This window comes from Ursus maritimus, assembly GCF_017311325.1.
Source record: "Ursus maritimus isolate PB19 chromosome X unlocalized genomic scaffold, ASM1731132v1 scaffold_X1, whole genome shotgun sequence".
Taxonomy (NCBI): Eukaryota; Metazoa; Chordata; class Mammalia; order Carnivora; family Ursidae; genus Ursus; species Ursus maritimus.
This window is the reverse complement of record NW_024423319.1, coordinates 82,944,722-82,957,190: the sequence shown is the minus strand read 5'-3', so window position 1 is coordinate 82,957,190 and position 12,469 is coordinate 82,944,722. Positions and strand designations below refer to the sequence as shown.

Sequence of the window (12,469 nt, the reverse complement as noted above, 5' to 3'; positions counted from 1 at the left end):
TGTTCCCTCTCTCGCTGGCTGTCTCTCTCTGTCGAATAAATAAATAAAATCTTTAAAAAAAAAAAATAAAATAAAAATAAAATGAATGAATGCAATGACTTTTTAAGGAACAGAGCAGGGCCTTGCCCCAAGAACAGGCTGGAAGGCGCTCCAGGCCCAGACGTACAAAATTGCCTGCCGAGTTGTGGGTGCCAGAAGCCGAGTTGTGAGGAGGGGAGGGGAGGGAGGTTGGAATTGCCACGCCAGAAGGAGCTTCAAGCCAGGTTTCCAGGCCGGACTGTGGGTCCCACCTTGAGACGTGCTGTTGCCCTTCAGGTACCCGGGGATGGCAGTCGCACCCCAGACTGCTGTATGTGACCAAGAGCTTCATGTCCCCAAACGGTACACTGAGGCCCAGGGAGGCACGAGGACTGAGCTAGCATCCACTTGGGGGAATAGTCTGGCATAATCTGGTCAAGTTGGAGATAGGCAAACCCTACAAGCCCCCCCCCTCCGGATTCCCCTCCCCAGTGTACGTGGGCCCGTGTGGACCAGGAAATGTGTAAGGGAGCAAACACGGCAGCGTCGCTCCTCACACCAAAGGCCAGGAACCGCCTAAACATCTGTTCACGGAAGAATACAAACGAACAAATTGTACAAACAATGGAATACTGTGTAGCAGTGAAAAGGGACAGCCACTGTCACAGGCCGATACAGATTTTGCCAGAGAGAAGGCACGGAGCACAGTGATGGAAAGTGTGCGCTCTGGACCCAGCCGGCCTGGCGTGCAATCCGGGCCCTGCCACTTGAGGGCTGGGAGCTACTGGCGAAATCAGCGTGCCTCCGTTCCCTCACTTCCCACTATCAAATGGACCCGGTAAGAGTGTATGTCCCATAGGCTGTTAGAAGGATTTAAATCGGTCAATATTTACAGAGGTCAGAACGCTGTCTGGCACATACATTCAGTGCTTACATCAATGTTGGAAAAATGTTGGGTGCTGTGTAGGGAAAAAGGGCAAGACTGAAGAATCCAGACTTTTATTTATTTTTTTAAGATTTTATTTATTTATTTGACACAGAGAGACAGCACAAGCACAATCAGGGAGTGGGGGGAGAGGGAGAAGCAGGCTCCCTGCTGAGCAAGGAGCCTGACCCAGGGCTCAATCCCAGGACCCTGGGATTATGACCTGAGCCAAAGGCAGACGCTTAACTGACTGAGCCACCCAGGCGCCCCAAGAATCCGGACTTTTAAAGGTTCAAAAGCAAAGGGGATTAAACAAGACATTGCCTAGGCATTTGTATACGCTGTGAAGGGATGAAAAGCAGACAGTGATTTGGGAACTGCGGGGGGGCGGGGGGGGAGGGTTAAGGGATGGGGAAGTGAGCTGGGTGCCTGTGCGTTGTTGGGGGGTCTCAGGAGAGGGCTGGGATCCCAGACACTCACAATGTCATTAGAGGAAAAGTTTTAACACAGTAACCCTTCCGCATGAGGGGCCTTGGGCCTTAGGCCCAGACCAGCTGGATGCTTTGGGGACAAAGGAGGCCGCCCAGCCCCAGGACTGTTCCCCACCATAGCGTCCTCCAGCAGAAGCACAGCAGGGGCCTAGCTCTTGCTCCCAGCCAATGAGAGGGAGGAGGGTCTGAGCCAGTCAGAGGGAGATGGGCCTCAGGGAGTAAGAAAGAAGGAGGAAGACATGAGCTGGTCCAAAAGATGGGTCTTAACCAGTCAAATGGAGGAGGGCCCCATTCTGAGGGAGGAGGGTCCAAGCCTGTCTTAGGGAGGGAGGAGGAGGCTGGGCCCACCCAGGGGCCCCTGAAGGACTTGTTTCCCTTGTGGTTTTTTGTACTTCCTGTTCCCCTGCACACTGCGGAAGTTCCTCTTCTTACCCTGCACCCAGAGCCTGGCCGGAGAGGACAAGGGCAGGAGGCACCATGAGTGGGGGCCCTGTGGGAGGCAGGTCTGGGGGTCGCGGAGGACCAGGAGTTCAGCAGAACATACCCTCCACACTCCTCCAGGACCACGAGAACCAGCGACTCTTCGAGATGCTGGGTCGGAAATGCTGGGTGAGCTGGGGATCTCCTGGCCCTTCCTGTCTCCCTCCCTTTCCTCCTCTTCCTCTCCTCCTCTTCTGCCTCCTCATCTTCCCCATCCTTCTCCTTTCCTCCCTTTTCTTCCCCTCCTCCCCTCTTCCCTCCCTTCTCCATCACCCCCTCTCCTAAAACCCACTTACCCTCATTCACTGATCCCAGGAAGATCTCGATTGCGATGTCTATCTACTTTCCCTCTGGCTGCGGCTCTTGCTTTGGAGTCAGGACAGCCACGGCCAAGGAAGAACTAGACCCTCTGGCTGACTGGATTCCCCTGAGCCCTGCTCTCCCCTCCCAGACATTGGCCACTGCCGTTGTTCAGCTGTACCTGGCACTGCCTCCTGGAGCTGAGCACTGGACCAAGGAGCATTGTGGGGCTGTGTGCTTCGTGAAGGATAACCCCCAGAAGTCCTACTTCATCCGTCTTTACAGCCTTCAGGTGACCCCCATCCCCCCGCTGGACGTGCAAACCAGTTTTCAACCGCAAACCCAGATCTGCGTCCAAAGCCCCGCGGCCTCAGACAGATCAGTGAACCCCCGAGCCCCAGAACCAAAGACTTCATCCAGACGTCAAACTCTGGTTTTACTTTCTTTGTCTTTGATGACGGACCCCAGAACCCCCATGTCAAGATCTATAACCCCCAGCTATTAGTGTAGCTCCTAAATCTAATCTGTTTCATGAACCCCCCAAAAAAGAGCACTGTATTTTTACCTGAACCTCAAATCTGTTCTAAACTCAACCTTTTGGGTCCCAGAAATCCCCCATCAAAACTCCTGGACCCTAAATGTTTGCCTAGCTCCTAAGCCATGGCTCTGCCTCACAAACGTCAAATTGCATATACCTAGACTGAATCCCCCCCCCAAAACTTCCAAGTCTGTGTGTCTGAACCTCAAATCTCAACCCCAACTCCCAGTACTGGAGCCCTACCTGCCCAAATGAAGGCCCCCATAAAGGAAGGGTGTAAGATGGAGTCTATGAATGGGCTCACTTTCCTAGGACTGGAATCCTAAATCCTCATATTCAAGCCCCCAAGTCCCACATCTAGGGCCTTGAACCCCAAATCCAAATCTCTGACTGCAATGTCTAACTCCCATACTGTACCCCAACCCTCTACACCCGACATCTAGACCCCCGACTCTCTGACTATAAGCTGGAAGTCTCTGATCTGACCCTGGGGCCCCAAATTAGGACACCCTTCTTCTTGCCCAGATAACAGAGGCCTGCCACCCAGGGCATGCCTCCGTGCTAATGTTCTCCCCCTCCCCCACCTCTCCAGACTGGTCGGCTGCTCTGGGAACAGGAGTTGTACTCACAGTTGGTCTACTCCACTCCCACCCCCTTCTTCCACACCTTTGCTGGAGATGTGAGTGACCCCTCAACCCCTCGGTCTCAGGTGGGGTGTGGGGAGGAGATGGGAAAGGTGCGAGGGGGCCTGGAAGGCTATTGAGCCCAAGATGTATGCAGGCCTGCCAAGCAGGGCTGAACTTTGCAGACGAGGGCGAGGCCCAGGCCTTCCGGGCCCTGGTGCAGGAGAAGATCCAAAAAAGGAATCAGAGGCAAAGTGGAGGTGAGGAGGCCTTCGGGGAGGAAAGGAGGTTGGGCAGAAGTGTGTGCAAGAGTAGGGAGCTGGAGAAGCCCCTCTTATGGTTCTGGTTCCCAGTCCACCTGTCTCTTCACAGATAGACGCCAGCTACCCGCACCACCAGCACCAGCCAATGAAGGTGAGTCCTCAAGTTCAAGGAGGGTAATAAGGGGCTAGCCCAGGAACCTGAGGCAGGGTTGTAATAGCTCTCTACCCATTCCATCTTTCCAGAGAGAAGAGGAGGGCTCCCACCCTTGCCCCCACATCCAGGTGGAGACCAAGGAGGTGAGTGCTGATTCTTCCCTGCGTCTCTGGGTGGACAGGCAGGTGGGGGAGTAGATGGATAGATGGGTGGGGAGTGGGTGGATGGATGAGTAGCTGGGGGAGTGCGGAGATAGGTGGGCAAATGAGTGGGTGGATAGATGGTTGAGTGGAGGATGAACTGATGGGAAGGTGAAAACATAGATGTATAAGTGAATGAGTATGTGGATACATGAATGAATGGATGGATGGATGATTGACTCAATTAACGACTGAGTGAATGCATTGAACAACGAATAAATGAATAAGTGACATAACCTTTCAATTGGTGAAGAAAGCAATGATTGACTGACTGACTGAATGAATAATTTAACAAATTAATTGGTCAATGAGCCGTGAATGAATGAATCGATACTTAAGTGATAAACGTGAGTGAATGAATAATAAATGAATTGGTGAAGGCAAGAATGGTTTGTGGAACCCACCCATCCACTTTTCCATAAACCCTGTTTGGACCCCTCACCCACTCCCTTCATGACCATCAAACACACACACAGATTCCCCCAACACTGGCCCTGTCTCTTGCCCCTGTGCTTTGGTTGGTAGGTAAGTAGGTCAATGGCTCAATCACCCTGTTCTCCCCACAGGCCTGGCATCTGGGCAACTGTCCCTGGGGCTAGTAACAGTGGACATCCAGAACCCGGACATCACGAGTTCACGATACCGTGGGCTCCCAGCACCTGGGCCTGGCCCAGCTGATAAGAAACGCTCAGGGAAGAAGAAGATCAGCAAGGCTGATATTGGCGCACCAAGTGGATTCAAGTGAGAGCCTCTCCCCACTAGTCCCACAGATCCCTGTTGCGGGGGGCAGATGAAAAGATGGATAGGAAGAGAGCTGGGTGGATGGAAGGATGGGCAGATGGATGGGTGGGTGGGTAGGTAGATGAGTAGATAGGTGGGTGGGTGCAAGGCCAAGACTAGCGAGAAGCAAACGAGGCACCAAGGTTGCAAAATTTACAGAGGCAGTTACTCTGAGGGTCATGAAACTGCAATTCATGACTCGGAGAGTGAGGGCCTCCTTAAATTTTGCACCCTAGGCACCTCACTTGCTTCACCTTAGTCCCACCCTGGGTGGGCTGGTGGGTGAGTGGATGGGTGGGTGGGTAGATAAATGGTTGGTTGGATGAATGAATGAATGAATGAACGAACCAATGAATGAATGGGTCGGTTGGATGGATGGGTAGATGGGTAAATGGGAAGTAGGAGGGTAGACGGATGGGTGAGTGGACGAGTGTGTGGACAGACGGATGGATATCTGGTTGGTTCACAGAGAAGGTGGATGGGGATGGATAGGCGGCCAGATGCATGGATGAATGGACGGTTCAGTAGAGAAATAGAAGTGTGTGGTTGAGTAGGCAGCAAAAGAGTGGATGGATTGAAAGACGGGCACATGGGTAGACGGACAAGTGTGTGTGGAGACAGGTTGGCAGACCAATGGGCAAACATGTATGTGGGCGGATGAGTAGAAAGACAAATATACCAGAGATCGGGGGTCTGACAGGTGAATGCAAATGGCTAGGTGGACAAATGGATGGGTGGACGGTTGGTAGAAAAAGGGATGGATGGACAGATGGGCACTACAAACTATGGACCCCTTCTAATTCCCTAACTACTGCTCTCATTCAGTCACTCATTCATTCACTTAGGACTCATCCATTAATTCTGGCTCCTCAGAGTCCCTCTGGGCAGGGGAGGGCAGGAGGGCTTCACTAGGAAGGGAGGGAAGGAAGGGCAGTGGGGCCTCACTGGGAACTCCTCACCTCCCCCAGACATGTCAGCCACGTGGGGTGGGACCCCCAGAATGGATTTGACGTGAGTAATTCCAAAGACCCCTTGACCCACTTAACTACCCACCTACGCTTCCGTAGTCCCCTGGCTCAGACCTACCCCCAGACCCCACCCTATCTACACTTCTAACTCAGATCCCCATTTGGGGCGGACCCAGTGCTAACCCGTGCCCCTCCCCTATCTGCCTTATTCCCCCACCCCTGCCCTGGCCTTTTTCCTCCTGGGCAGGTAAATAACCTGGACCCGGACCTGCGGAGTCTGTTCTCCAGGGCAGGAATCAGTGAGGCCCAGCTCACGGATGCCGAGACCTCCAAACTTATCTACGATTTCATTGAGGACCAGGGTGGCCTGGAGGCTGTGCGGCAGGAGATGAGGCGCCAGGGTGAGCGCCCCCCTTCTTCTCCAGCCCTAGTAGCTGGTTCCTAAGAGATACACTGCAAACAGTCACTCAGTCGTCATGGAAACCCTCATACTGCTTGAATCAAGAGGTGGTCATTTGGGGCGCCCATGTTACAAATGAGCAAAATGGAGACTCTGAGGAGAACTGTAACAATAGCTCTGTGTTATTTTCCCCCTCAGAACCACTTCCACCGCCCCCACCACCATCCAGAGGAGGAAACCAGGCCCCCCGGCCCCCTACTATGGGGAGCAGTAAGGGTCGTTCTGGTCCACTGCCCCCTGTACCTTTGGGAGGTGCTCCACCCCCACCCACTCCCCGGGGACCCCCACCCCCAGGCCGAGGGGGCCCTCCACCACCACCCCCTCCAGCCACTGGACGTTCCGGACCACTGCCCCCTCCGCCCCCTGGAGCTGGAGGGCCCCCCGTGCCTCCACCCCCCCCACCCCCACCCCCACCACCCAGCTCTGGGGATGGGCCAATCCCTCCCCCACCTCCTGCTCTGGGGCCCACGGGGGGCCTGGCTCCTGGTGGAGGTCGGGGGGCACTTTTGGATCAAATCCGGCAGGGAATTCAGCTGAACAAGGTGAAGACCGGCGAGATGGAGGACTGGGGGGGTCTGGGACTCGGGGGTGCTGGGCAAGTCAGGATATGGTGGGGGGCAGGGCTGAAACTGACGGAGGTCTCAGGCTTTTGGGTTTCAGTGACAGGGCTGGGAGGCCGGTGGGGAGAGGTAGGCTGGGAATCCCGAAGGGGACTGGAGCGGATGGGAGGGGAAATAACGAGGAGGGGGCAGGAAGGGGTGCTCCTATCACAGGCCTTGAACCCTTTGTGCTGCACCCTGCTTGCTGCAGACGCCCGGGGCCCCAGAGAGCTCAGCCTTGCAGCCTCCGCCTCAGAGCTCAGAAGGGCTGGTGGGAGCCCTGATGCATGTGATGCAGAAGAGAAGCAAAGCCATCCACTCCTCAGGTGAGAGCCCGCCCTTTGCCGGTACGGCGAGCCCGGCTCCCAGGCCAGGGTGGGCCGAAAACAAGCACACCGGTTACCATCAATAGCAACAGTCGCCCCATCGTGAGTCTCGTATCAGTCTCCTCTTAGACAGTGTTAACACTGTCATTCTGCAACAGTAATATAACTCCCTCTATCTTTGACAATAACATTAACATCAGTGCCACGGTATGTCCACAATAGTAATCGTCATCCCGTATGCTCCGGAGTGCTGACATTAGCCCATGGGTGATGATATTCTAGAGAACCCCACCTTGGACAATGATAACTTCAACTCCGTGTGTCAATAGAGGAACACGAGCTCATAATGTGATAATAATATCCTAACCCAGTGTTTCTATAATAATGGTAACAATGAATCCCCTGATGTGGCAATGATATTGCCGTTATATGACAATTAGATGAGGGTGACGTGAACCTCAACCTACCACTGACAGTATTAACATTAATCCCACGGTATGTCCATAAGATGGGTATGAATCCATCACACGACAATATTTGAACAAACCTCTTCTGACAGTGAGATCATCAATAACCCATTATGGGTCAACAATATTAACATTAGCGTGCTATGAAACAGTCATATTGTAATAGACTCTGCCTTGCTAATAATACTTAAATTCACCCCATTAGGTAACAAACCTAACATTAACCCTTGTGTGACAGTAATATCCCAACTAACCACATTTTTGACAATGATATTAACTTCCATTCCAACTCCAACCCACACCCTAACTCTCCCTCCTCTGAAGGGCCCCTTCCTCATCCAACCGCACGGGCCCCCAGGAGATCTCAGCCCCCCAGAACCCTGAGTCTTGACCTCTCAGACCCCAGGAACTTCACCCAACCCAGGGCCTTTGAACCCTTCTGCCCATCCTAAGTCCCACTTTCTCTCTCCCTCCAGACGAAGGGGAGGACCAGGCCGGCGACGAGGATGAGGACGATGAGTGGGACGACTGAGTCACCCTCCCCACCAATTCTGAGCCTCCTCCCCTGGCAGCCGCTGCTTGCTGCCCTCCACTCCTGGCCTCCAGGCCCCTCAGGCCCTGTTTCTTCCCCGCCGACCCTTCCAATGCAGTTATTTCAGACTGGTCCCCAACATTCAGCCTAGCAGTAGCCAGGGCCCCTTTTTATACAGAATTTCTCGGTTCTCCTCACATAAGGATTTTGAAACCAAAATAAAATAACTGTCTTTTTGTTTCTCTAAATCTCAGTTGGTTTATATTCCAAATGTGAACATTTGGGGTCCTTTATCCCCAAAGTCTCTTTTATTCATCTATCCTATTTCATTTATTTATTTATTCACTCATTTATGCCCTCATTTATTTCTTTGTTTCCTTCTGCCCTTCTTTCTTTTCACGAACATTTGTTGCCGGGCTCTACTTTAAGGGCTGGAGCTAAAGCGGTGGGAAGAAAACCTAGTGAGGTCAACATTCTAGTGGAGGAGACAGATACGAAACCAGGAATCAAACAGAAACGAAAGATAGTTACAGACTGTGACAAGTGCTGTGATATGCTGAGGGGGAACGGCCTTCAGATGGAACATTCAGGGAAAGCCACCAGGAGAACGTGACAGTTGTGCAGAACCTAAAGAGAGAGGTGTCAACCTGTAAATCTTTGGGGGGAGGGCATTCCAGGCAGAGGGACCAGCCTGTGCAAAGGCCCTGAGGAGAGGAAAAGCTTGGTGTGAGGCTGAGCATGGTGAACGAGCAGGAGTGATTTATTCACTTACTTATTTAAGAAAAAAAACAACGTTCATTCAACACAGTATTAGATCAAGAGAAACTCAATGGTCAGACTTACTCACTCTCCACGAACACAACTCACACACCAGGTTCCTGATGGGCAGGACTCCTCTCTCAGTTTTAAAATTTGGTTCTACCCAGTTCTCAGCACAAACCAAGCCCTGGCCAGCGGCAATGGCAGAGACAAAAAGACTCAGATCTGCTCTAGAGCCTGGGCAAGATACCCCGCCTCTGAGCCTCAGTTTCTTCATCTGTGCAACGGCGGTAACAATATGTAACTGATTTCCAACTGAGACCCATTGGGTCCCCCCTCCTCTTCTAAGAATTAGTCACCAGAAAGAAAAAGGAGTAACTCAAAACTGTCCCTGGTGTTTAAAGCTATTTCCAAGGGAGTGATTAGAAGCTCTTGCACATCAGAGCCTTAGCAGACGTGTCTACTCCTTCCCATTTCTGCATTCTGGTGGATTCAAGACCTCAGGTAGGAGGGGAGTGGGGAGAAAGATAGCAGTGAGGAGGAATCCAGAGAGGACGGGCTTCATCCATCTGCAAGACCAGTGGAAGAATTTCGAACCATCCGAGGTGCAGTCTGGGGGTCAGGGGAGGGAGCAAAGGAGAGCCAGGGCCAGGGTGGAGGTGTGGGAGGTGGGAGCTGACTTTGCTCCTTAAGAATTCCCCCACAGCCACAGAAGCTGAAGAACTATCACTTGCCTGCCTCCCCACTCCCTGCTAGGAAACCCCAGAAATCTGGTGTGCTGGGACCCCCTCAGTAGGCTTTGTCCTGGAGAAGACCTTATATCGCACAACCTCTGAAGCCCCAGGAGCACTGCCTATAGCAGGCCTGGGCTTGGCAGAAAAGTATTGACCGTGGACAAGTGGCTTGACCTTTCTGGGCTCAGTTTTCTGGATCTTTAAACCGAGACTAAAAATCCATACTCCACAGGGTTGCGGAGAGAATTCAAGTGTCTGCAAAGTGCCTGGGAGGCATCTACAAACATCAGATGCTGCTGCTGTTCTTCCTACTACCGGTTGATCCTGAGTCACCACTGATCATAAAATGTACCATTATTGTATGTATCACCAAGAAAGACAAAAAAGTACTGCGAATTAAATTATGACTCACCAGTGTTTGGGAGATGCAACCGGATTTCAGGATGTTACAGAATTAAGTGTTCCTGGAATCTGGCTAGGATGTTCCTTTAACCTGCGTTCTGGTTCCACATGTGTGTTTTGCTTGTGAGAACTCGTGACACTGATCACCCACGGTCTGTGCCCTCTTTCTGTGCGTGTGGTACACTCGAAAACGAGGTTTACATTAAAAACAGGTCAAACCAGGGGCGCCTGGGTGGCTCAGTCGTTGGGCGTCTGCCTTCGGCTCAGGGCGTGATCCCGGTGTTATGGGATCGAGCCCCACGTCAGGCTCCTCCGCTAGGAGCCTGCTTCTTCCTCTCCCACTCCCCCTGCTTGTGTTCCCTCTCTCGCTGGCTGTCTCTCTCTGTCAAATAAATAAATAAAATCTTAAAAAAAACCAAACAGGTCAAACCTGTACAGCGTGCAATGGATAAGACCTTATATTGGCTCAAGCACTAGGCAACACAATATACACCTGGCACTAAATTAATGCTAAATGAACAGACAAGTGGCTGGGGGTGGGACACAGGAATTATAGGGTGGCCTCTTACTTTTGAGGTCTCCAGGACAGATGCTAGTCTGGAAAGATTCATTTCTGCACGAGTGGGAGATACCCACCCCAAGGTCACTCATCCGAAGTTTTACAGATGAAGAAACTGCCTAAGGTCACACAATTTAGTACATGGTGGAGCTGGGATTTATACCCAGGTAGCTAGGCTCCAAGATCCAAGCCTTTTTACCCACTACATTATATATACTGTTATATATACTGTTTGGGGAAGACCAAGGTATAAAAATTAATAAGGGAAAACCTTACTAAAATGGACTCAGGATGCTAGAAGGGGAGGCTGGTAGAGGAAACCTACTGCTCCATGTCCATTATAGCAAAAAGTATCAATGACAGACCCAACAGAAGTATCTCAACAGGAAAGAATGGTCAGTTACAGGCCCCCAACAGGGAAATATACACATTGTATCTCCTAGAAGAAACTGACTACGCCTGCAACTGAGCCACTGCGAAACCATCATCACTATGAACTCTTGCTTTTCTCCAATAGACTTTTGTTCCAAACAACCCCTCCCAACTTCCTCCTCCATAACATAATGTTCCTCTCCTTTGTTTATTGGACTTGCATATGGTTTTGTCATAGCTTGCTTGTCCTGCATTGCAACTCTCAGCTATTCCTGAACAAAGCCATCTTTTGCCGGTAAAATAACTGGCAGTTTTCTCTTTAAGGTTGACAAAGGGATGTTTGCCCAACACCCACAGACCCCTACATGAGCCCCTCCAGCTTCAGTCATGCCTTAAGCCATTCTTATGGGTTGGACTGGACTCCTGGGAATAAGAGGGTTCTGCTTGTCCAGGGAGACTGGGAGCATGCGAGGCCCAGTGTCTGACTGTGTTCTCGAAGGAATAAGGGAGGGAAGGGGATGCATGGTGGAGCATATGCTGCTAGTTGGTCCATTCATGGTAAGCAGGAGGTGATGGAACTTCAGACTCACTGGCCATTTCTCCCAACTAGTTCACAGCTAGGCTGGCAGGCAGGCAGGCAGAACAACCATTTGCTAAACTGTATAATCATTTGGTTGACTACATAACCCATGGACCAACAGGGAGAGGGGGGGTTGAGGAACGGATGATGCCATTTCCTGATGCTGTGAGGTACTGAGGATCTAACTAAATTATGCCCGCCTGGGACAGGCTGGGGCTGCTGGTCTGATAGCGTAGAAGACAGGCAGCCTCCTGAGGGACTGCCAGGCTGGCTGACTGATGGCCCGCGCTGTTGCTGTCTGCCTGGGTGGCGGGATGTTGTGAATGGCTGACTAATGCTGGGAGTCGCATCTGGCCTGAGGGAGTGTGTCTGGATGTTACACTGTCTGATGATGTATAAAGGAGGGTTACCCTGAGGGAATTTCAGGCTGACAGATCTGCGACTGCCTGATAGGCAACTGTATCTGGTGAGCGACTGTCCACCCTGGCCAAATCACAGCATGCTTGACAGACCGTGTGGCCAGTCAGATGCTGAGAATAGCTGCCTGGCTGATTGACAATACGATGAAGGGCAGTGAACGAGTCACAGGCCCCTGACCCATTGAAATATCAGTGTAGCCACCTCACTGGATGGCCCTACCAGGCTGGAATTACAGCGGCCCTGAGGGGGCCCCATGGGTGAGAGGAGACTGACTGGAGGACTGACCAATGGTGGGCATGCCTCGCCTGAGAAGTGACAGACCCCTGACCCACTGTCAGGTGGCGTGGAGGCTTCAGTCGCTGTGACTATTTGCTTTGAGGGAATAACTGCCTGATCGTGGCGTGAAGGAGGAGTAACCTGAGGGAATTAAAGATTGGCCAACTAACAGTGGATAGTATGTCCGCCTGAGAGGGCGACGTTAGATGCTGACAATGACAGCCTGTCCTGACCTAATCACGG

At 52.0% G+C, this 12,469-nt stretch overlaps 1 protein-coding gene across 1 annotated transcript; it reads left to right on the top strand.

Annotated features, from left to right (window-relative positions):
• Positions 1-1,847: 1,847 nt before the first annotated feature.
• On the top strand, positions 1,848-8,372 carry WAS (WASP actin nucleation promoting factor). Its single transcript, XM_040632089.1, has 12 exons — positions 1,848-2,043; positions 2,366-2,506; positions 3,345-3,431; positions 3,533-3,635; positions 3,748-3,789; positions 3,882-3,935; positions 4,559-4,733; positions 5,741-5,783; positions 5,988-6,141; positions 6,339-6,742; positions 7,011-7,125; positions 8,069-8,372. The coding sequence occupies exons 1-12, from the start codon at positions 1,912-1,914 to the stop codon at positions 8,122-8,124; spliced, it is 1,506 nt and encodes a 501-aa protein (XP_040488023.1). The 5' UTR covers positions 1,848-1,911; the 3' UTR covers positions 8,125-8,372.
• The last annotated feature ends 4,097 nt before the right edge of the window (positions 8,373-12,469 follow it).

Excerpts from the sequence above, each read along its gene's own strand:
- WAS (XM_040632089.1), top strand. The coding sequence starts at position 1,912 with ATGAGTGGGGGCCCTGTGGGAGGCAGGTCTGGGGGTCGCGGAGGACCA. Across the intron at positions 4,734-5,740 it reads GGCGCACCAAGTGGATTCAA|ACATGTCAGCCACGTGGGGT; the intron begins GTGAGAGCCTCT and ends CACCTCCCCCAG. Across the intron at positions 7,126-8,068 it reads CAAAGCCATCCACTCCTCAG|ACGAAGGGGAGGACCAGGCC; the intron begins GTGAGAGCCCGC and ends CTCTCCCTCCAG.